The following is a 22,581-nucleotide window of genomic DNA, read 5'->3' as shown; positions in this document are numbered from 1 at the left end:
TTTCTTCCTCATGCAAGGAACTTCTGAGAAGCTAAGATCATTCTTCCCTACATTCCAACCCAATTACTAGAGAGCCTTTAGGCATCATCTATGTTAGCACAGGAGACAGTATTTAAAGTTGGGGCCATAATTTCTATAATACCTCGAATGGCAAAAGCCTTGATTTTCCAGTATGGATCTTGGTGCATCAGATTCACGAGGCATTCAAATACCTGGGATGGATAAGAAGCAGTATTGAATGGGGAGAACCAAAACAAGAATGGACCAGAAACCAGGAGCCCACTTATTTACAAAGTGCTTTAACTGAAAAATGACCTATCAATTCTAGGGACAAACGAGCTGGAATTTTAACTTACCAGCCTATACACGGTGTATTAGTTGGATTATCTGCTTTTTGGATTGATTTTTCTCAGCCCACAGATCTATGGCCATACAGACTTTGTGTGTGTGGGGTGCTGGGAATTGAACCCAGAGCCTCGCACATGCTAAGCATGGGTTCTACTGCTGAGTTATACCCTAGTCCCAGACTTCTTATGAATACCCAATCAGATTTTCCCCTAATAACTTGGGATTATAACTCCATTCACTGGAATTGATCCTAAAGCCCATCAGCACCTAGATATTGAGAAGCTAGTTAACAGGATTCAGAGGTATGCTCTAGAGTGAAGATTGGACTAGCTGGGAGCTAAAAGGTCCTCCATACTGATTGATATGACTTCTTGATTCTGAAGTCTCATTTAGTGTCCCCACAGAAAGAGAGTATACTGTGCACAAGAGGGGAAGGTAGGCCTTCTTCAAGTCTATCAGGTAAGATGAGAACGTGTTTCCTTTACTTACCATCTTGTTGCGGATCTGAAGGGCACCAGCTGCCAAACAGGCTGCCTGCCGAACTGCTATGAAATCATCAGAGAAACAGCACAGAAAGCTTGGGAGAAGCTTGGCGGTCATGAGCTTGAGCCCACCTATCAGGTAGAGGGCTTCTACACGCTTCTGGGGATTTCCTAGACCCAGCTTAATCCTATAAGGCACAAGTTGCTTTTATTTCCCCTCCTTAAACTTCCAGTGCCTCCCACTCATCCATTCACCCTCAGGATAAATTTTTAGCTCTGTAGGCTCTGTTGTCCATCCCCATCCTGGCACTCAACTGTGCTGAATGACAGAATTAAGTGTCAACTTTCACCCCTTGTGACAGGTTCTCTCTTGCATTGCTATCACATGTGTGATGCATATAGTTCAGCAATTGACTCCCAGCCCAGAATGACAGTCTTACCCATTCTCCGTGAAATGGCCTTCTCTTGCTCACACTGAGTAATCAATTTTTCTATGGCAGTCTTGGTATATGCCATTTGTTCTAGTTTTAAATATGATATAGTATTTTATTTTTTTTCCCAAGGGAAATAATAGTTTGCTTTATTTTAAAATAGCAACTTCCTTACATTGGAGCACTAGCCAAAATTCAATACTGATGCAAATATAAATTTCTTAGGAGCTCAAAATATGTGTCAGGTGGATTTTCTGAATTTCTTAAAAGGCAGAATTCTTAAACCATATCAAACAATTAGAAACAATATCTATCAACAGCATGCCACAGTTTAAACCTAAGCCAAATAACCAAATTATGTAAATTATCTCAAATAATTTTTGTTAATATTTAGGAGAACAATAAACATTTTTAATAACTTAAAGTGTCTTTCTACTTATCTCATAATCCTTCCAGGAAGTATAACTTTTCTTCACTAGATTTAAATTTTAAAAAATTCAAATATTTACTCATGGTAAGAAATTCTGGCATTAACTATTAGCTGAATTTATCACAAATAGAAAATCATGAAAGTTTATTGAGCCCTTACAAATGACCACTTATAGCAAGTCCTTATAAGCCCTAGATGAGAAAGGCAGTTCTCCACTTTCTAATAACACCTAAGGATTACATTGCATAATATTAATTCATCAGAACAGCATTCTGACCAATGATAAATAATATATAGGAAAGTCATAGTCCTGCTTAATAATGTTTCATTATAAATATTTTGACCAATATTAAAAAATTTTAAACTCCATTATGCTGACATTTCCAGAAGTATTATCAACTTAGCAATGAGTCATTTTTATGATGCCATTTATTAAACTGAAAATAAAGAAAGATGGCATATCTGGTTTATATTTAAGTGATTAAATTCAATAATTCAATCTGTCACCACTTGAAAAGTACATTTGTTTCCTCAGCATTAGATGCATTGAGGTACAAGCAGCTGTCCTGGTTCTCAACTTCCCTCTAATGGAAAGCATATGGAATTGCAGCAGTGAACATCAACTGGTTCCTAGTCAAAGCTCCACTTCAAAAAATGAGAGAATCTAAGATAAAAGTTATATGAGAGGCAAGAAGATTCTAATCTCAAATATTTTATTCCAACAACTTACATTATACCAGCTGACCCATACTGAATAGTAAATGCTCACTGAAAACAAATGAAGATGACAATACCCTCACTGTCATTCACTGATAATTTTTTAAACTGTTTTATATCCAAATATATGTATATAAAACATTTGTACAGATAAATTAGTGTTAAGAATTTTAAAATGCAGAATAAAATCCACAAATGTCCTTTCTATGTTCTGAAATCTTACAAATGTTTTCAAGATCGGAGGCTTCAACATCCTGGCTAAATGTGAAAAACATGTCAGAATTCAGTATGTTATAGGAGGCTCCAGAACTGACCATCTCATAAAAGCAAAACAAAGTTATGGTGCTTCCATTATTGCTTAATCCTCTATACGTTAAAAAGTACACCTTTGAATACTAAAGCCAGGTATTTACTAAATAGTGTTGTTTTCTACTAGCCAAATTCAGCCCTCCCAAACCAGCTGAACCAGGAGTTTTTTTTCAGCTCATTGTCCATTAGGAGTTTGAAACATTTTCAATTAAAGCCTTCATTTTTCCTGTAAACTTCATATGTGGCCCAAACAACGCTGTCTCTGAGGTGGCCTCTGATGATACAGTATTTTAAATTAAGCATTTGTATATCTTGCCTGTGTTCATCAGAATTGTGTCATACTTCGAACTCCCTCAAATACCCAAAATATTGCCTCACATTAGTGAGCACCTGGTGCTTCTTTCCATAGCCATATTGCTAGTTTCTTTAGGGACTTTTCTTTTAGGGACTTTTCATAGCTGGACCTGTTACTATGCTGAGCATACAGAGTAGCTCAACAAATGCTGGTTAGATCCCAGGGTTCCTAAACACTTCTAAGAATAGAAGAGTTTCTCTTGTTGACTAGATCTTACCTGATTGTGTCATGTACTTCTTTCCCAAGGCTCATTTGACCCAGTGTTTGGGCAGCTGCTTGCCTCACTTCATTATTCCAGTCATCCCACATAAGCTGGATCAACTTACGTTTCATATCCTGTAATCAGGTGTAATTGGCTATTATTTATTGAACATGAATTTTGTACTTGGCATTGTGCTTCCCCCCACCCCTTAATCTTTTGAACAATCCACTGGGACAGATGTTATTTCCATTTACAGATGACACAATAGAGGCTCTGGTAAATGCTAGAGCCAGGACTCAAATACAGGTCTGTTTCTCAAGCTCACCCTCTGAAATTCTGTATAGTGTCAGAATGTCAGGACCAACAGGATCTTTGTGAGAGACTTAAAATTTGAAGTAAACAACTCATCCCTGTTTGCCTGGGACTTGCCTAATTTTAGTACTGAAGGTCTCATGTTCTGGACAAACCAGAATAGTTGATCACTCTATCAGCGTATATCTCAGAAGGAAAAGAACAAAGATTGCTACAGTTTGTTAATGATGGTGTATACATGTGCCCAAAGCTATTCTTGTCTGCAACATCTCACTTTTCTACCCCTACTCGATGTTTTCCTACTCTTTAGGATTTAGCTCAAAAAGTACCTCCCGAGTGAAGTCTTCTCTATCTCTGTGAGCATAGGGAACTACCATTATACCTTACAGCTGCTTTTGTTTTAGCTATTTATATAACACTTGCCAAGGAAAGATATATTGTCTTTGCATCCACATTGCCTAGAGACTGTAGGATACCCAGAAACTGCTTGTTTAGTGAATGAGTGAAAGAACTCATATACATACTGCCTCTCATAATTACAGCAGTCTGCCATGACATTCTCATCACCTTTATCTTGTACATTGCTAGCTCTGATTGTTTGTGTATTTTGGGTTGGTAATCCTGAATGACAAATTCCAATGATGGGAATGCACAAATGAATTCAGGTATTGTAACAATGCAGGTTCTGACTGGTTTGACCTGAGGTGAGATTTTGCATCTCTATAGCAAGCTCCCAGGTGATGCAGCAAGATACTCCTGCACTTGAGGCAGAATTAACTTAGTCTTTTAGGTTGTATGCATGTATGTATGTGTAACAGTGAATCCCAATATTATGTATAATTATGCACTAATAAATTTTTTTTAAAAAATTGTGACTCAACCCAAACAAACAACAGCAAAGAACTAAGCCATTTCAAACATCATCAGGCAATTATCCTGAATGGCCAGATATATGTTTTCCATATCAAAATATGAGGAGTAAAAAAATGGAGGCTGTTTACTTCTAGTAGGAATGGCAGTGTAACCCTGGGCCATTCTGGAAAATGTCCTATTTGGACAGCTAATGATTTGAAAATAATGGTAAAAAGGAGGTCAGGGTTTCCCTTGCCTAGAATCTCCTCTCCAGTTGTAGAAATTTAACAGATAAATTCAGTCCATACTAATATTTCTCTGAAATGTTTTTAAAAAATACTTTACAAAAAAAAAGTACTTTACATTTATTGCTTGTTCTTGAATATTTGTGCTTGTTTGTCTTGTTGCTTCCAACTGCAATATCGGTTTTTTGAAAGCAGGGAATCATATTTTATATGTGTGTGCTAAACACTCAGAGAAACTGCACAAACATTTAGTTGGCTTGTTGTGTCCTTTTTTTTTTTTTTTTAACTCAGTGCTTTTCAGACTTTTGAAGAATCAGTGTTAGGGCTGAGGTGGGATGGAAAAATGTCATTAACTGATAACTTTTATAAACTCCATTGATACTGAGCAGTGTCAGAATACTATAAGTTTCTAAGCTCTTCCTCTTAGCTTTTGTGCTTTATTGTGGCTGTATTACACAGATTGTGGATTGCCACCACACTGATAAGAAGTAGTTTAAGTCACAGAATGATATATTGATATTTGAAGATAATTACAGTTATGACTAAGAGACAGCAATGTGAGATAGAGATCTATGTGGTGAGATTGGAATATTAGCAGCAAAACAGAAAGGCTTCCTCATCCAACCTTGCTTAGGCTTTCTGTCCTGGAGCAAAGAAAGATAAGGCTTACTAAGGAGACATTTCCATTGATCTGGGAGAAAGCCCTGCAGGCCAGGATCCGATCCTTCCATCGATGGCTATTCAGTTCCACAGCAAGCATGTTGTGTATCAGGGTCTGAGGAAATGGAAGACTTGTATGGACATTCATGATTACCTTTAGAAATACTAGAATCTTGAAGAAGTTAAATCCTAACATGGCATCCAGTATAATTGATATCCCAAGCTTATCACAATTGTAGTTTTCAATGGTAAGCTGTGATCAGAAGCAAATTCTTCATGTTACCGCTTTTCTTGTTTACTGTTAAGAACCATTTGCAACCCAATTCTTTCTTAGCTATTTGTTGTCACAGCTCCCTGTATATATATATATATATACCTCTGTACCCAGGTTTACCCACACTTAGCCTATTTTACCTATATTTGTGATTGATTATCTTAGCAGCAAAACATAGAAACTTCCTCTAGTTTGGATACCTTACATGCATTGATCATAATTCCCCAAAACTTAGTTTCCTTTTCCAACCCTGTAATGGACACATACTGTCTTTTCATTGAGATATCTCAGGAGAATACAGGCCTGGTCCTCAGTGTCCTTATTCTTCTTGTTGAACAGCTGGTGGAAGATCCTACTAATCACCGGGTAAGTGGCAATACCATCCAGAGCCAAGCACTGAGCTGCAACCCAGCTGTCCACACTATTGCCTGCCACAGTGGAGCAAAAAAAAAAAAAAAAAAAAAAATGAATGCATATGGTGATCTGTTTTCTTCCAGAGATGGGTACCAAAGACCACTGCCTGCCTGATACCTCACTTCCCTGTGCCCCAGTCCCATGTGTAAACCATATTTAAATGGGGTGTATCAATCCCATATTTAAACCATATTTAAATGGAGCATATCAACGTTTTAGATATAAACTGAAATTTGCAACCTGAAAGTTAAATACTAAAGGCTGTTAGGTAACAGGCATAAGGCCTTCCTTCCTGGAGGTTGGGAAAACTAGAGAGGGAGGCTTTCCTAAGATGGAGGAATTAAGCAGTTGAAAGTCTATCTGCAGACGGCCAAACCAGTCATCCAGCTACCCCCTGTAAGGCTTGTTTCTTAGAGCAGTTAAGTATATTGGGCCTCTCCCCTGACACAGCCTTTTTGATTAAATAACTCCAACAGTATGTACAGACAATACCTGGAAGTTAACTCTACAAAAAAAATGGAAGTATGATAGTCAGGTGGTGGTTTTCTTAAATTTTCAAAATTCACTTAATAATGTTATATCATCCTGTCATTAAAAAAAATCAGGTGGTATGAAAGAGGCCATTTTTAAAAAATTTTTTTTAGTTGTCGCTAGACCTTTATTTTATGGTGCTGAGAATTGAACCCAGTGCCTCACACATGCCAGGCAAGTGTGCTACCGCTAAGCCACAGCCCCAGCCCTGATTTTTTTTTCTTGAATTTTCAATGAACATGTATTACACATAGCGGGGTTTAGCAAGGAATTTTCATATTACATATCATATGCACTGATCAGATCCAGCCTCCTGTTTTCCACGTTTTGTTTCCCCCCAACCACTCACCAACTTCTAGTAACTCTATTCTCATATTTCTACATTGAGGTTGACTTTGTTTTTTACTAACTTTTGCATATGAGAGAAAACATGGTACTTTTATTTCTGTGTCTAGCTTTATTTCACTTAATATAAGCCACAGCCCCAGCCCTGATTTTTTTTTTCTTGAATTTTCAATGAACATGTATTACACATAGCGGGGTTTAGCAAGGTAATTTCATATTACATATCATATGCACTGATCAAATCCAGCCTCCTGTTTTCCACATTTTGTTTCCCCCCAACCACTCACCAACTTCTAGTAACTCTATTCTCATATTTCTACATTGAGGTTGACTTTGTTTTTTACTAACTTTTCTATATGAGAGAAAACATGGTACTTTTATTTCTGTGTCTAGCTTATTTCACTTAATATAATGTCCTCTGGTTCCATCCATTTTAAGGCATGCATCTATGAAAAGGTTGGTCCAGGTATCAATTAGCAGTACCTATGAAGAAATTATTTCTGAATGTTCCAACATAACCCCAAACCCAAAATGGCAGACATCACAACATGACAGTTTGGGGTAAAAGGGTGGGAAAGCTGATGGTGAGACACCCTGTCTTTATCCCCTCTTTCTACACAGTTACCTTTCAGAAGGGCAATGTGCATGATGTCCTGTGCCAGAGGATTATGTGACTGCATGGCATATTGGCATATTGCTGCTGCCATCCTCACATTGGTATTCTTGTCACAAAGAGCAGCCTTCAGGGCAGGCTGTAGAACCTCTGGCACATCTGGGACAGAGGGGGCTTTCACAGTTTCCTTGTCTGTAACCAAAAGAGAGCCAGGTAAAAGTAGTAGCTCTTTGCTTTTCACTCCAGCACAGCTTCCTTCCTAGCCACATGGTGTTCTGCCTCAGCACAAGTTGCAGATGCTTGCTGGTACTTAATTGTTTTGCTGGGCCTGTGATGGGCAGGACACTGTCATGCCAGCTCTTTCGCCTTTATTTTATTTTATTTTTTATATCTTTTGTTTTTAGAGAGAGAGAATTTTAATATTTATTTTTTAGTTTTCGGCAGACACAACATCTTTGTTTGTATGTGGTGCTGAGGATCGAACCTGGGCCGCACGCATGCCAGGCAAGAGTGCTACCACTTGAGCCACATCCCCAGCCCTCCTTCGCCTTTATTATCTGGGCTCTAAAGTTCCACGCCAAAGAATGTTTCCATCTAGGCTGTGGTGACCTTTACCATTAGCTTTAGTAACAAGAATCAACTTATTTTACCCCATGAGACTTTATATATGTATATTAATTTTTAGTTGTAGATGGACACAATACCTTTATTTATGTAGTGCTGAGGATCAAACCCAGTACTCATGTAAGGCAAGTGCTTTACCAATAAGCCACAACCCCAGCCCTATATTTTTAATTATAGCAATTATACTTAGGCAGTGCTTTGCCATTTATTTACATAGTGTTTTTACACCATCTCATTCAGTACTTCAACCCTGGTTGAAGTAGGCAAGGGAGTTATCACTGCAGAACTCACCAGGAATCTTGGGTTTAACTATAAACATTCAACTTCACAAAACTTTCATAGGCCACACATGGCACTATTCTTCAGGAGGATATGGAAACGAGCACAGTTTGTCAATAGGGTAGCAGTGTTTGGCATTCCTTTTGGTTGGAGTTCTTGAGATTGCATAGCATTCCGTGAAGTGCTCTGAGGGTAGCTCAGGGTACACTTTTGCTCCACAGACACTATTATCTCTTCTAATAACTCTATAGATGGAATTCTAGGATCCACAAAGGGCATGCCTGTGATGCATTATGGCATCCAGGGAGGCCCAAAGCATGGTGTCCCTATCAGGTACTTATATTTCATTTATAGTTCTTCCTAGTCCCAGTGAACCATCACCAGGCTTCATTTCTTCATAAACAATTTTACCTATAAAGATAGTTTGTAGCTCGGTGGAAGCTACTTAACCTGTGCAAGGCTCTGGTTTTCATCTCCAGCACCACAAATTAAAAAATGATCTTATCAGGGGAGCAGGTGGGCACTTAAGCTCAAATAAGGGGGAAGAGCTTTGTTACCCCTTTGTCCACATTCTTTAGATGAGGAAGTTGAAGCTCAGAGAGGTTAGCTGACTTTCCAAGAAGTGTCAGAGCTGAGCCTGTGACTCAGATTTTAAGATTTCTAATGTGTCTTTATCATTAATGCCATGGACCAATATGCCATCTGTTAAGAACAGACTACAATTGGGTTGAGCACCTTTGATCCCTAAATCTGAAATACTCCAAATTTGGAAACTGAGCAATGACATGACAAAAGGAAATTTCCACACCTGACCTCATATTATGGGTTTCAACAAAATGCAGATATATTAAAATGATTGTATAATACTACCCTCAGGCTATGTGTATAAGGTGCATTTAAAACACAAATGAATTCCATGTTTTAGCTTGGAGTTCATATATAATGAGATATCTTGGGTTTATCTCCAGATTTGCAATATTTCAAAGTCTGAAAAAAGTCCAAAAAACGTTTGGTCCTAACCTATAGATGTGTATTTTAGGTGAGCAAACAGAAGTTGAGTATTCGAAAAATAAGCTGTTTCTCTGGGAAGTTAACGAGAAATCAAAATCTAGACACTGGAAATATGTGAAAGGGATCACCTGAAAGGCACACTTCTGAGAAAGACAAAGGTGTTCTTTGTACAGTTAGTGATGAAGAATCTTCACTGGGGGCTCCATAAGAGTCTACTTCTAGTAAAATTGTATCTGTTTTCCTCAAGTCTATTTCACAGTGTTGCACAGTGATGAAACTGAGTAATTGCCCATCTCTCAGAACATATATATCTGTTGTTGACACATGACTGTATGTGGAAGATTTGGGTATAAGCTTATAATATTGATTGCTGCTCATTGAAGGGTTTATATGCCAGGCACTGAAAATGTGTCATCCCGTTTAATCCTCAAGGAAATAAGCAGATAGAGTAAGAATGTGTATGTGTGGAAGTAGATAGCTGGGACAGTGAGCCAAGTCTGGATGGTAGGCAGGGAAGGCTTCTCGGGGAAGTGTCTTAGCTGAAAACTGAAGGGTCACTAGAGCATTTTATCAGGTGAGGAGACAGTTTTCCAGCAGAGGGAGCAACAAATTTGAAAACCTGGAGGGAAAATGCTCGGGTCTGGAACTCAGCATGAAAGAAGTGAGTGAAACTTTAAAAATCTGACAGGTTTGTAGAAGTAAATTTAGCACCTGCTCTTAAGGAATTCCTTTTCTGGTAGGGATAGCAGAAATGTAATCAGATGAATATGACCCAGGGTTAAATATGAGGACGGAAGTGGGCCTAGGATACCACCACAGCGAAGAAGGGGCAAACAAACCATGTAGGCTTTGTGTCAAGAGAGGATAATTGGCTGGGCACAGAGACGCTCACCTGTAATTCCAGCAGCTCTGGAGGCTGAGGCAGCAGGATCATGAACTCAAAACTAGCCTCAGCAAAACCGAGGCACTAAGCAACTCAGTGAGACCCTGTCTCTAAAATAAAATACGAAAGAGGGCTGGGAATGTGGCTTAGTAGCCAAGTGCTCCTGAGTTCAATCCCTGGTAACCCCCTACACACATACAAACACAAAAAGGATAATTGAGGGACTGGGGTTGTGGCTCATCGGTAGAGAGCTTGTCTTGCACATGTGAGACACTGGGTTCAATCCTTAACACCACATAAAAATAAATAAAATAAATAAAGATTTTTTTAAAAAGGAGGAGTAGGGAAGGTTTCATATCCTTTGAAAAATTTGTCCTTGGGTCCTGTGGGTTTTTTTGTTGTTGTTGATGTTGTTTGTTTTTGTACTGGGGATTGAACCCAGGGATGATTTTTCCCTGAGCTATATCCCCAGCTCTTTTTATTTTTTTAAGTTGCTGAGACTGGCTCTGAACACCAGCCTCAACCTAACAAGTTGCTGGGATTATGGGTGGATCCCAGCTGATACTTTCTTTATTTTCTTTTTCCATTCTTTTGAGATGAGTCCTGCTGTGTTACCCAGGTTGGCCTTGAACTCTTGGGTGGTTCAGGTGATTATCTTGCCACCACTCCACAAATTCCTGGGATGACAGGCAAGCACCATGCCCAGCTTAACATATCTTTCTTTTTTTTTTTTTGTAGTTGGACATAATACCTTTATTTTTATTTATTTATTTTTATGTGGTGCTGAGGATTGAACCCAATGCCTCGCACATGCTAGGCAAGTGCTCTGCTGCTGAGCCACAACCCCAGCCCCACCCCCCCATTTCTTTTTTTTTTTTTTTTAAAGGCCTAGGACAGTAGTGAACACCTGTAATCCCAGTGGCTCTGGAGGCTGAGGCAGGAGGATCGAAAGTTCAAGGCCAGCCTCAGCAATTTAGCAAGGCCCTAAGGGCTGGGGATGTGGCTCAGTGGTTAAGACACCCTGGGTCCAATTGCCTATGCCAAAAAATTTTTGTTTTAGAGAATAAAAACCCTAAAAAGTAACAAACAATGTATAAGTAGAAACAAAACTACCAATTCATTTAGGTAATAAAAAGATTCTAAAGTGTTAATAAATTAAACCCGGTAGAATAATAAAAGAATAATAAAATCAAGATCCAGTAGGACTTAAGAGTTTACTGCAGGGGCTGGGGTTGTGGTTCAGTGGTAGAGCACTTGCATAGCATGTGTGAGGCACTGGGTTCCATCCTTAGCACCACATAAAAATAGAGATATACAAAAAGATAATACAGCAGGATTTGTCTAGATGCACGAATTAAAGGGAAAAAATAGAATATTTGTGATAAAATTCAACACTTGCCAGGCACAGAGGTGTATGCCTGTAATCCCAGCAGCTCTGGAGGCCGAGGCAGGAGGATCAAGAGTTTAAAGCTAGCCTCAGCAATTTAGTAAGACCCTGCCTCAAAATAAAATATAAAAAAGGGTTGGGGGTGTGGCTCAATGTTTAAGTGCCCCTAGGTTCAATCCCCAGTTTAAAAAAAAATGCAACTGATTTTTGTAATAAATAGAAAAGTCTACATGGGTGTTGGCATATAATTGTAAAAACATAACGAGGTGAAGCACCCCAACTGTTAACACTGGCTAACCTACACAGTGGGAATGGGAGTGGGAAGTGAGATGGGCAAGGCAGTTACCTCTCTTTATATTCCTCTATGTTGACTAATAATGACACATGTGTGTGTGTGTGTGTGTATGTGTATGTGTATGTGTATGTATGTATGTTTTTGTAGCAGGGATTGAACCCAGGGATACTTTACTACTGAGCCATATCCCTAGTCCTTTTCTTTTTTGAGACAGGGTCTTGCTAAGTTGCTTAGAGCCTCACTAAATTGCTGAGGCTGGCCTTGAATTTATGATCCTCCTGCCTCAGCCTCCCAAGTCACTGGGATTATAGGCATGTACCACCATGCCTGGTCTTTTTATTTCTTTTGTAATTAAAAACTGAAAAAATATTTAGGAGACAGAGTGCATAGAATTTAGTGATCTGGTTTTAGAAGAGGAAGGATTTTACCTAGGATGATTCCCAGGGCCCCAACTTGAAAACTGGCTGCCTCAGCCTCCTTAGCCACTGGGACTACAGGTGTGCACCACCAGGCCTGACTGTGGAGCTGATTGAGATTTGAAATATGGGAAGGAGAGATCTGTGTTGAGGATGATGAGTTCAGTTTTGGAAATACTGAATTTGAGAGATGCTCTCCAAAGAAGAACTAAAGTGTGTGTGTGTGTGTGTGTGTGTGTGTTTGGTGGGGAAGCAGGGGTACTAGGAATTGAACCCAGGGGTGTTTAATCACTGAGCCACATCCCCAGTTTTTTAAATATTTTATTTAGAGACAGGGTCTCACTGAGTTGCTCAGGGCCTTGCTAAGTTGCTGAAACTGGCTTTGAACCCACAATCTTCCTGCTTCAGCCTCCTGAGCCACTGAGATTACAGGCATGTGCCACCGTGCCTGGCCAAAAAAAAAAAAAAAAAAAAAAAAATATATATATATATATATATATATATATATATACACACACACACACACACACATACACACACACACACATATTGGCTGTTATGAATGGATCTCAAGATGGGACATTGCGAACTTCTTTGCAAGCCAGTGAGCAAACAAAAGGAGAAGCACAAGTGGGAAATCACATGCTTAGCAGGCCCTGGGTTCCATATCCAGCAATGAAAAAAAAAAAAAAAAGCACTGGGCTAGAAGTCAGGAATCTCATCTCTATTACTGGTAAACTAAATTCAGGCCTCTGGGCCTTGGGTTTCCACCTTTGTAAATGATCTCATATAAGCACCAAAGTCCTGCCAGTTCAGGTGTTCTTTGGCCTCTTGACTTGTAGGCATTCTTAAGTAGTTCAGTCCTAGCTCTCACCTGAGTCCTTCCGGCTGGTGGCACACCGGGGCCGTTCCACAATAGCTGTGGCACACGTGATGATGGCTTGGATCCGAGTGTCATCGTACATGCTTACCAATGCCCGCTTCAGGCTCTCCACTGTCTCATGGTGCCACTCAACCACTGTGTCACAGTGAGGGAAATGAAAAGAGAACCACCTGTCAGCATTAGATATTGGGCTACAGGCAGGTGACAAGGAGTCCCCTTTCTCTAGAATAATTCAAACAAAATATCAGCTCAGAATAAAGAATTCAGAGTTGGGTTCATTAGGGAAGTTATTTCTCTGATGATCCGTGGACCTCTCAGGTACATTCCCTCCAGTCCCATCCTATAGTCTATTAGTCTTTGCTTAAGTAATTTCATTGTTACACCTGAAAAATAAATGGGGTGGTAAAGCCTAGTGGTTGACTGGGCACAGTGGTGCACATCTATAGTCCCAGCTACCCAGGCTGAGGCAAGAGGATCACTTTGAGCCCACAAGTTCAAGACAAGCATAGGCAACATAGCAAGATCTCCATCTCAAAAAACAAACATAAAACAAAACTAAACCATAGTGATAAGGGTTTTCTGTTATCAGAGATAGCTGATTTGGAAACACAGTTATTAGCTGTGAGACCTTGGATAAGTTACTTAACCTCTCAGAGCCTGAGACATCACATTTATAATAAAGATATAACACTAGAACCTAACATATTGAATTACTTTGAGGGCTATGCACTAACTAGACAAGGTATTCAGAAAAATGCCTGGCGGGGCTGGGGATATGGCTCAAGCGGTAGCACGCTCGCCTGGCATGCGCGTGTCTCTGGGTTTGATCCTCAGCACCACATACAAATAAAGATGTTGTGTCCGCTGAAAACTAAAAATAAATAAATATTAAAAAAAAGAAAAACCTAGATGCCCTTCAATAGATGAATGGATAAAAAAAATGTGGCATTTATACACAATAGAGTATTACTCTGCACTAAAAAATGACAAAATCATGGAATTTGCAGGGAAATGGATGGCACTAGAGCAGATTATGCTAAGTGAAGCTAGCCAATCCCTAAAAAACAAATGTCAAATGTCATCTTTGATATGAGTAGAGCAACTAAGAACAGAATAGGGAGGCAGAGCATGAGAAGAAGATCACCACTTAACAGGGACGAGACGGGCGGGGGGGGGGGGGAGAGAGGGGAAAATGCATGGAAAAGGAAGGAGACTCTCATTGTTATACAAAATTACATATAAGAGGAAGTGAGGGGAAAGGGAAAAAAAACAAGAGAGAAATGAATTACAGTAGATGGGGTAGAGAGAGAAGATGGGAGGGGAGGGGAGGGGAGGGGAGGGGAGGGGGGATAGTAGAAGATAGGAAAGGCAGCAGAATACAACATACACTAGTATGGCAGTAGGTAAAAAAGTGGATGTGTAACCGATGTGAATCTGCAATATGTATATAGGGTAAAAATGAGAGTTCATAATCCGCTTGAATCAAATGTATGAAATATGATATGTCAAGAGCTTTGTAATGTTTTGAACAACTAATAATAAAAATATATAAAAAAAGAAACTTGAAAAAAAAAGACAACTAAAAATAAATAAATATTTAAAAAAAGAAAAATTCCTGGCAAGATAGGGAGAGTCTGACAGATATTAATTTGTGTGTATGTGTAGCACTAGGGATTGAACCCAGGGCTTCCTGAATACTAGGCAGTGCCCATTGATGTTAATTATGGTGGTTATCATTAAGTTTCCTTGCCTTTGGGGGCTCTTTTTTAAATTTTTGTTATATATGACAGCAGAATGCATTACAATTCATATTACACATATAGAGCACAATTTTTTATATCTTTGGTTATACACACAGTAGAGTCACACCATTTGTATCTTCATACATGTGCTTAGGGTAATGATGTCCATCTCATTCTACCATCTTTTCTACCCCCCTCCTTCCCTCCCCTTTCCCCTATCTAGAGTTCATCTAATTCTCCCATCACCCGCCCCCCCCACTTCCAACCACATTATGAATCAGCATTCTTAAATCAAGAAAACATTTAGCATTTGGTTTTTTGGAATTGGCTAACTTTACTTAGCATTATATACTACAACTCTATCCATTTACCTGCAAATGGGAGGCTCTTTTTCTAGCTTTCCACATTTTTCTCATTTTAGTTGATAACTGCTTTCTTTGCAGAGCTGCTACTTTTCATTTTAATACTCCCATGATCTGTAGGCACTCCAACTAGTGTAGCTTTTCATCAAAATCTCTTTTTGATCTTTTTTGTTATCTGGCCCAATTTATCTAGAATACCTTTCCTGTTCTTGCTAATCTCATGTTCTGAAAGTCAGCAGCCCTTGAAGCCTCCAAAAAGTCCTTGTTAAGCCATTACTCTGCCCCAGGCACTCAACCTTCCACTCATAGATCTTTTGAAGGAAAATTAGATGTAGATGACCTCAACTCCACAAATGAAGTTGTTTATACCACAGTCAACTACGTTTTCTCTTGTACACTACCAAAGCTTGGACAGTGTATTTTATATACTTTATAACAATTGTTATTAATACAACAGTTGTATAATTTGTCAATCATAAAATTTCTGCCTTTGAGTATTTCTTAGTGTAGCGAGTTTCCATAAATAATTATAATAATTATTAGGAAAGATAATAATATTTATTATTTTTTGGTACCAGGGATTGAACCCAGGGGTACTTAATCGCCAAGTCACATCCCCAGCCCTTTTTATTTTTTATTTGAGACAGGGTCTTGCTAAGAATTTACTGACACTGGCCTTGGACTTTCAATCCTCCTGCCTCAGCCTCCTGAGCCACTGGGACTACAGGTGTGCACCACCATGCCTGGCTGAGTTTCCACAAATTATTGAAGTGTCATCTATTCATATACAAAGCATCCAAATGTATGTAACTAACATTCACCTAACACTGCTATATGGAGGAAGGCTTTCATCCAGTCTAGCCTTAGTGAGGCAAACCAGATTTGTACATTTCACAAGAAAGGGATGGACTGAGGAAACAAAGACTGAAGAACACTAGTCCAAGGTGAGATCCACCTGCTCACAAATGCACACCGTTACCCCAGGACCTCACTTACTTAGCCCCCAGGCAGTCTTCCACTCCTGCAGCATCTTCTGCAGAACCATGAGTTGCCAAGTCACTTCCTCCTGCAGCGATTTTGCCTGCTTCTTCAATCCTCTGGTCTTAACGGGCACTTCCTCCTCACCCACCTGCAGCAGCAGATCGTTGACAGGGGTGGGCAAAGCAGTCCAGCGCTGGGCTCCTTTCACGGGCCTACAAGCTGAGTGACGTGGCAGTGTGAAGTCTTCTCACCTGACTGCCATAGGTCCTGCCATGCAGTGGTCCCCGCCTAGTATCCCATTCCTGTTCCTTCTAACACCAAGCAAAGCTCTTTAGAGAGAACTTTCCCTTAATAATAGGGAGCTGGGTGTGGTCACATAGAAAATTACGAAAAATCCCGATGGCCGACTATGATTGGCCATGATGAAGATGACAGAAATTTAGAGGTTGGAGTTACTAATATGGCATTATGTAAAAATGTGGATGTGTAACCGATGTGATTCTGCAATCTGTATTTGGGGTAAAAATGGGAGTTCATAACCCACTTGAATCTAATGTATGAAATATGATATGTCAAGAGCTTTGTAATGTTTTGAGCAACCAATTAAAAAAAAAGAAATTTAGAGGTTGGGATATGGAGATTATATACAAATTTTTTTTACAAGTCTAATAAATCCTTGGGAACATAATTATGTGTTAAAAAGTTTGCTCATAAATTTAAATATTTGAGATAGTGCTATTTAGAGTGTAACTGGCCATTAATTCCAAATTTATTGTTTTCTTCCTAATGCTTTACATTTGGGGGAAGGAATGGTTTCTACAATTTAAAGATTTTAGGATTTCTGCAGTTTTTATAGTGATGATAAATGGCAGTCAGAAATTTGAGAAGCCATACATATTTATAAATATAATTATAGTTGCATATAAAATGGTTACAGTTGTTATATTTTCTGGACTTCAATGTTCTCCATGGTGTCAAACAGATTCAGAAAGCCTCTTTCTTAGAAGAGAAGCTGTGTGAAGAGGGGGAAGGGACAATAAAAACATTTACAAACTTATTAAATTAATTATTTGCCACATTACCTATCAGTCTCATATTCTAATCTGTCACTGTCACTCTTTCCTCCCAGATTTCTTACTTAACACCTTTAGATTTGCTCTAAATCAGTTCTTTCCTTTGAAGAAGGAGGGTATAACATTTTCTTTTGCTGAGTATAGTGGCATCCACCTGTAATCTCAGCAGCTCAGGAGGCTAAGGCAGAAAGACCACAAGTTCGAGGCCAGCCTCAGCAAATGAGTAAGACCCTGTCTCAAAATAAGATTAAAAAAGGAAAAAAAAAAAAATGGCTGGAGATACAGCTTAGCAGTAGAATGCTCCTGGGTTCAGTCCTCAGTACTGCCCCCCTACCAAAAAAAAAAAAAAAAAAAGAAGAAGAAGAAGAAAAAAGAAAAAGGGGTTTGAGGGATGTACCTAGCATGAACAAGGCTCAGGGTTCAATCCCCTCTACTGCAAAAACAACAAGAAAAAGAAAAGAAAAAAAATTTTTTTCTTCTGATGTGACAAGTGCTATGAGACTCCAGAATAGATTAGCAAAGGTGGCCAGACATGTGTGTCTTCCAGATGGACCTCCCAGACCATGGGCTGAAGGCTTTCTTTTGCAGTGTAGGGTGGGGTACAGCCTAGAGCTGTACAACTACCTCCAGTCAGTTCACTCCAGCAGAATAGATACACAGAGTCACATGACACGCCCAACTTCTCTCAACTTGCTTGAAATCTCTCCTGAAATCCTTCCCCATTCCTCCTATGTTCCACTGATCAACAGTTAAAATGGATTTATGGTGAGAAAGTTTGGGAATAAACAAATAGAACTGCCAATGTTTGTTTCCAGTCCTTTGTGTTCTAGGGAGATGGAAACACATTTAATTCCTTCATGAAGTCGTCCACCGGGGCAGGCAAAGAAGCAACTCTCATTTCTATGGGACAGAAGAAGCCTTGCACTTTATTGGCAGAAACAGATGAGCCTTATAGCTGGGACATGTATCACAAACCCACTGAGGATTGAATTCAGGGGCTCTCAACCACTGAGCCACATCCCCAGCCCTATTTTTTTTTTTTTTTAATTTTTTAGTTGTAGTTGGACACAATACTTTTATTTATTTATTTTTACATGGTGCTGAGGATTGAACCCAGGACCTTGCTCATGCTAGGCAAGCATTCTCCCCCTGAGCCACAACCCCAGCCCCTCCAGCCCTATTTTTTGTATTTTATTTAGAGACAGGATCTCAATGACTTGCTTAGTGCCTCACCATTGCCGAGGCTGGCTTTGAACTTGCAATTCTGCCTTAGCCTCATGAGCTGCTGGGGTTAGAAGCATACACCACTGTGCTTGGCTCAGTTTTTATTTTTTCCACATTTTTTAATTGGTACATTGTAGTTGTATATATTGATGGAATTTGTTGTTACATATTCATATGTATGCACACCATATAATAATATAATTTGACCACCATTGCTCCCCAGCACTTTCCCCCTCCCTACCCACCCGAGCCCTTTGGTCCCTTTTCTTCTACTGATCTCCCTTTGAGTTTTAGGAAATCCATCCCCACTGTTCTTTTCCTTTTTCCTCTCTACCGTCCACATATGAGCAAAAACATAAGACCCTTCACCTTCTGAGTTTGATTTATTTCACTTAACATGATAGTCTTTACTTCCATCCATTTTCTTGCAAATGCCATAATTTCATTTTTATTTATGGCTGAATAAAACTCCATTGTGAATATATAGCACATTTTCTTTATTCATTCATCTATTGATGGACACTTAGGCTAGTTCCACAGCTTGGCTATTACGAGTTGTGCTGCTATAAACATGGGTGTTTATGTATCAGTGTAGTAAGATAACTTTAATTCTTCAGGGAAAATGCCAAGGAGTGGTATAGCTGGGTCATATGGTGGGTCCATGCCTAGGCTTCTGGGGAACCTCTATACTGATTTCCATAGTTGCTGTACTAATTTACAGTCCCACCAACAATGTGAAAGTGTTCCTTTTTCTCCACATCCTCTCCAGCATTTATTATTATTTATTATTATGTATTACTATTTATTAATATGTATTATTTATTATTATTTGTATTTTTTTAAATATTTATTTTTTAGTTGCAGTTGGACACAATATCTTTTTATTTATTTATTTTTAAATTTATTTTTATGTGGTGCTAAGGATGGAACCCAGGGCCTCGCATGTGCTAGGCGAGCGCTCTACCGACGAGCCATAATCCCAGCCCAATTATTATTTGTATTCTTTTTTTTTTTAAGAATTTTTTTAGTATTTATTTTTTAGTTTTTGGCAGACACAACATCTTTGTTTGTATGTGGTGCTGAGGATCGAACCCAGGCCACACGCATGCCAGGTGAGCGCGCTACCACTTGAGCCACATCCCCAGCCCTATTATTTGTATTCTTGATGACTGTCATTCAGACTGGTATGAGATGATTTGCACTTCCCTAATTGCTAATGACATTGAACATTTTTTCAGGTACTTGTTAGCCTTTTGTATTTCTTTTGAGAAGTGTCTGTTTATTTGTCCATTTATTAATTGGGTTATTTGATTATTTTTTGGTGTAAATGTTTTTGAGTTCTTTATATCTTCTAGATGTTAATCCTCTGTCAGAAGAGTAACTAGCAAAGATTTTTCTCCCATTATGTAGGTTCTCTCTTTATATTCCTAATTGTTTCCTTTGCTGTGCAGAAGCTTTTAAATTTGATGCTGTCCCATTTATTAACTCTTGGCATTATTTCCTGAGCTTTAAGGATCTTATTAAGAAAGTCATTGGCTGTGCCTAAAAGCTGGAGTATTGACCTTACATTTTCTTCTAGGAGTTGCATAGTTTCTGGTTTATTCCAAGGTCTTTGATCTATTTTGAGTTGATTTTTGTGCAGGGTGAGAGAAAAGGGTCTTCAGTCATCTACATATGGATAACCAGTTGTTCCTGCACCATTTGTTTAAAAAGGCTGTCCAATGTATGTTTTTGGCACCTTTGTTAATGACTGTTGATGTGGGGGTTTGTCTTTGTATCTTCTATTCTGTACCATTGGTCTATATATTTGTTTTTTATGGCAATATGATGCAGTTTTTGTTACTATAGCTCTGTAGTATTATTTGACATCAAGTATTGTCATGCTTTCCAGCATTGTTTTTTTTTTTTTTTTGGCTTAAATTGCTTTGGCTATTCTGCAAACAACTCTATTTTTAGAATATTTTCCTCACCCCTTACAGAAACCCTGTCCTCATTTCTTCCTCCCTCCCTCCAGCTTCTGACCCCTTCCTTCCTTCCTTCCTTCCTTCCTTCCTTCCTTCCTTCCTTCCTTCCCTCCCTCCCTCCCTCCCTCCCTCCTTCCTTCCTTCCCTCCCTCCCTCCCTCCCTCCCTCCTTCCTTCCTTCCTTCCTTCCCTCCCTCCCTCCCTCCCTTTTTCTTTCAGAACCCAGAGCCTTGTGCATGCTAGGCAAGCATTCTACCACTTCTCAACTTCTCCAGCCCTCCTGGCAACTACCAATCTACTTTCTGTCTTTATGGATTTGCTAGTTCTCAGAGGAAAAGACAAGCAGAATGGAGCTGACTTATGGGGAAGATGGTATACTAATAGTAATGCCTTGAGTTTGCACAGCACTTGAGGTTTACAAAACATATTCACAAAACCACCTCATCTAAGTACTGCAAAAGTGCCTTGATGTGGGAATGATCAGCCCCATTTTAATGAGGCAGCTAAAGCCCCAGAAGATGACTTGCCAAGACCAGATCTGAGGTTTTGTGGGAGTACCTTCTCCACTGTGTCATAATGGTAATCCTCAACAAAGAAGGAGCGTGGGAGTCTTGGGGCAGTTGCCCATACCTGCTGTCACTTGTACTCCTTTACCCTAAAGGCTCCTGCCTATCCAGGTGGCACTAGAGACAGGGGTTTGGGGCTGGTAAAAAAGAATGGATTGCCACTGCTTTAGTTTCTGCATATTCTCATAGTTTCTTTAGTTTCACCATCTGAACAGTGATACTGGAAAGAAAAGAGGCATGGGAAATGGAGACACAGCCTTTTGGATGGAGGGCTCATTTTATTGTCATCTTCCTTCCTTCTACCCTCTTTGTCTAACAGAATAAAGATTAAAATAAAAGGGCTGGGATTGTGGCTCAGTGGTAGAGTGCTTGCCTAGCATGCATGAGGCACTGGGTTTGATCCTCAGCACCACATAAAAATAAAATAATGTATCCACCTTTAAAAAAAAAAAGAATGACATAAAACAGAAACTTAAAACAAAGGAACACCCTAGGGTCTGAGGCAGGTATGGGCCTGAGTGTAGTGGAAAAGAAGAGCTAGCCAAAGGGGAGAGGGTACAGTAGGTAGTGAGGACGCACTTCCTCTTGAAGCATTAAAATGGGACCTTTCTTATTTGTAATTATTGGCCATGAAACACTTGGTTACATCTAAGTTATATCTAATTCAATCAAATGTATGTTCCACCAAGGCTCTTCCTAATTGCAGTTAGTATTTTGTAATTTTACAAGATGACTTTTGGTTGGTAGAAAGGGAGCTCCCGTATTCCTGGGAGTGCTCCAACCCCTTGACTAGAGACCCTAAAGAAAAGCCACACTTCCATCATTACCCCCAATATCAGCTTCCTGCTTACGTGCTTCAGGAATAGGCTGGGAACTCCACCTTTCTGGAGTCTCAGGGAAGACCTTAGATAACTGCTTGTTGTACCGATTGAGGTTTTCCAGGAAAATCTGGTCTCTCTTTGCACCAATCTTATGGATGATCTGGACTTTATCTGTGAACAAAGAATCAGTGAGTCCCCCAGAACCTTCCTCTTTTCTCTCTTCCTGGTTTCCATTCACCAAGATCAGGCCAAATTTCCTTTTGCCTTAATCTAAGCCCTAGGACCCAAGATTACCATGCTGTGGGACATCCTTTGAAGGTGACTATTGCTTGGAAATGTCACAACTTGTGACCTCATAGAAAAGCCTCACAGAGGCCTGAAAGCCAGGGTAGTGTTTTCCATCAGTAAGGCAGAATCTAATTTACAGGAATTGTCCCCTTTGAAAAGCTAGACACTAAAGAAGGGGCACTTAATTATTCCTATCAGTCATTAGTACCTTAGTCAGAATAGTTTTTTAAACCCTTTAAGAAGACCCAGCTGATAGCAGTTTA

General features: G+C 39.4%; 1 protein-coding gene across 1 annotated transcript in view; it reads right to left on the bottom strand.

Annotated features, from left to right (window-relative positions):
- The window catches only part of Heatr4 (HEAT repeat containing 4), a 30,566-nt gene that overhangs the window by 4,524 nt on the left and 3,461 nt on the right, over positions 1-22,581 (bottom strand). The window contains exons 3-11 of the mRNA XM_046441126.2: positions 22,061-22,201; positions 16,399-16,602; positions 13,290-13,433; positions 7,533-7,694; positions 5,885-6,045; positions 5,354-5,458; positions 3,290-3,408; positions 838-1,018; positions 143-212 (exon numbers count right to left, since the gene is read on the bottom strand). Coding sequence (XP_046297082.2) covers positions 143-212; positions 838-1,018; positions 3,290-3,408; positions 5,354-5,458; positions 5,885-6,045; positions 7,533-7,694; positions 13,290-13,433; positions 16,399-16,602; positions 22,061-22,201 — 1,287 coding nt within the window. The remainder of the gene's footprint in view (positions 1-142; positions 213-837; positions 1,019-3,289; positions 3,409-5,353; positions 5,459-5,884; positions 6,046-7,532; positions 7,695-13,289; positions 13,434-16,398; positions 16,603-22,060; positions 22,202-22,581) is intronic.

This window comes from Marmota monax, unplaced genomic scaffold (genome assembly GCF_021218885.2).
Source record: "Marmota monax isolate L192 unplaced genomic scaffold, Marmota_monax_Labrador192_F-V1.1 WCK01_AAM20220418_F8-fsc00017, whole genome shotgun sequence".
Lineage (NCBI taxonomy): Eukaryota > Metazoa > Chordata > Mammalia > Rodentia > Sciuridae > Marmota > Marmota monax.
Note: the sequence above shows the minus strand (reverse complement) of the source record. Positions and strands in the feature narration are given on the sequence as shown.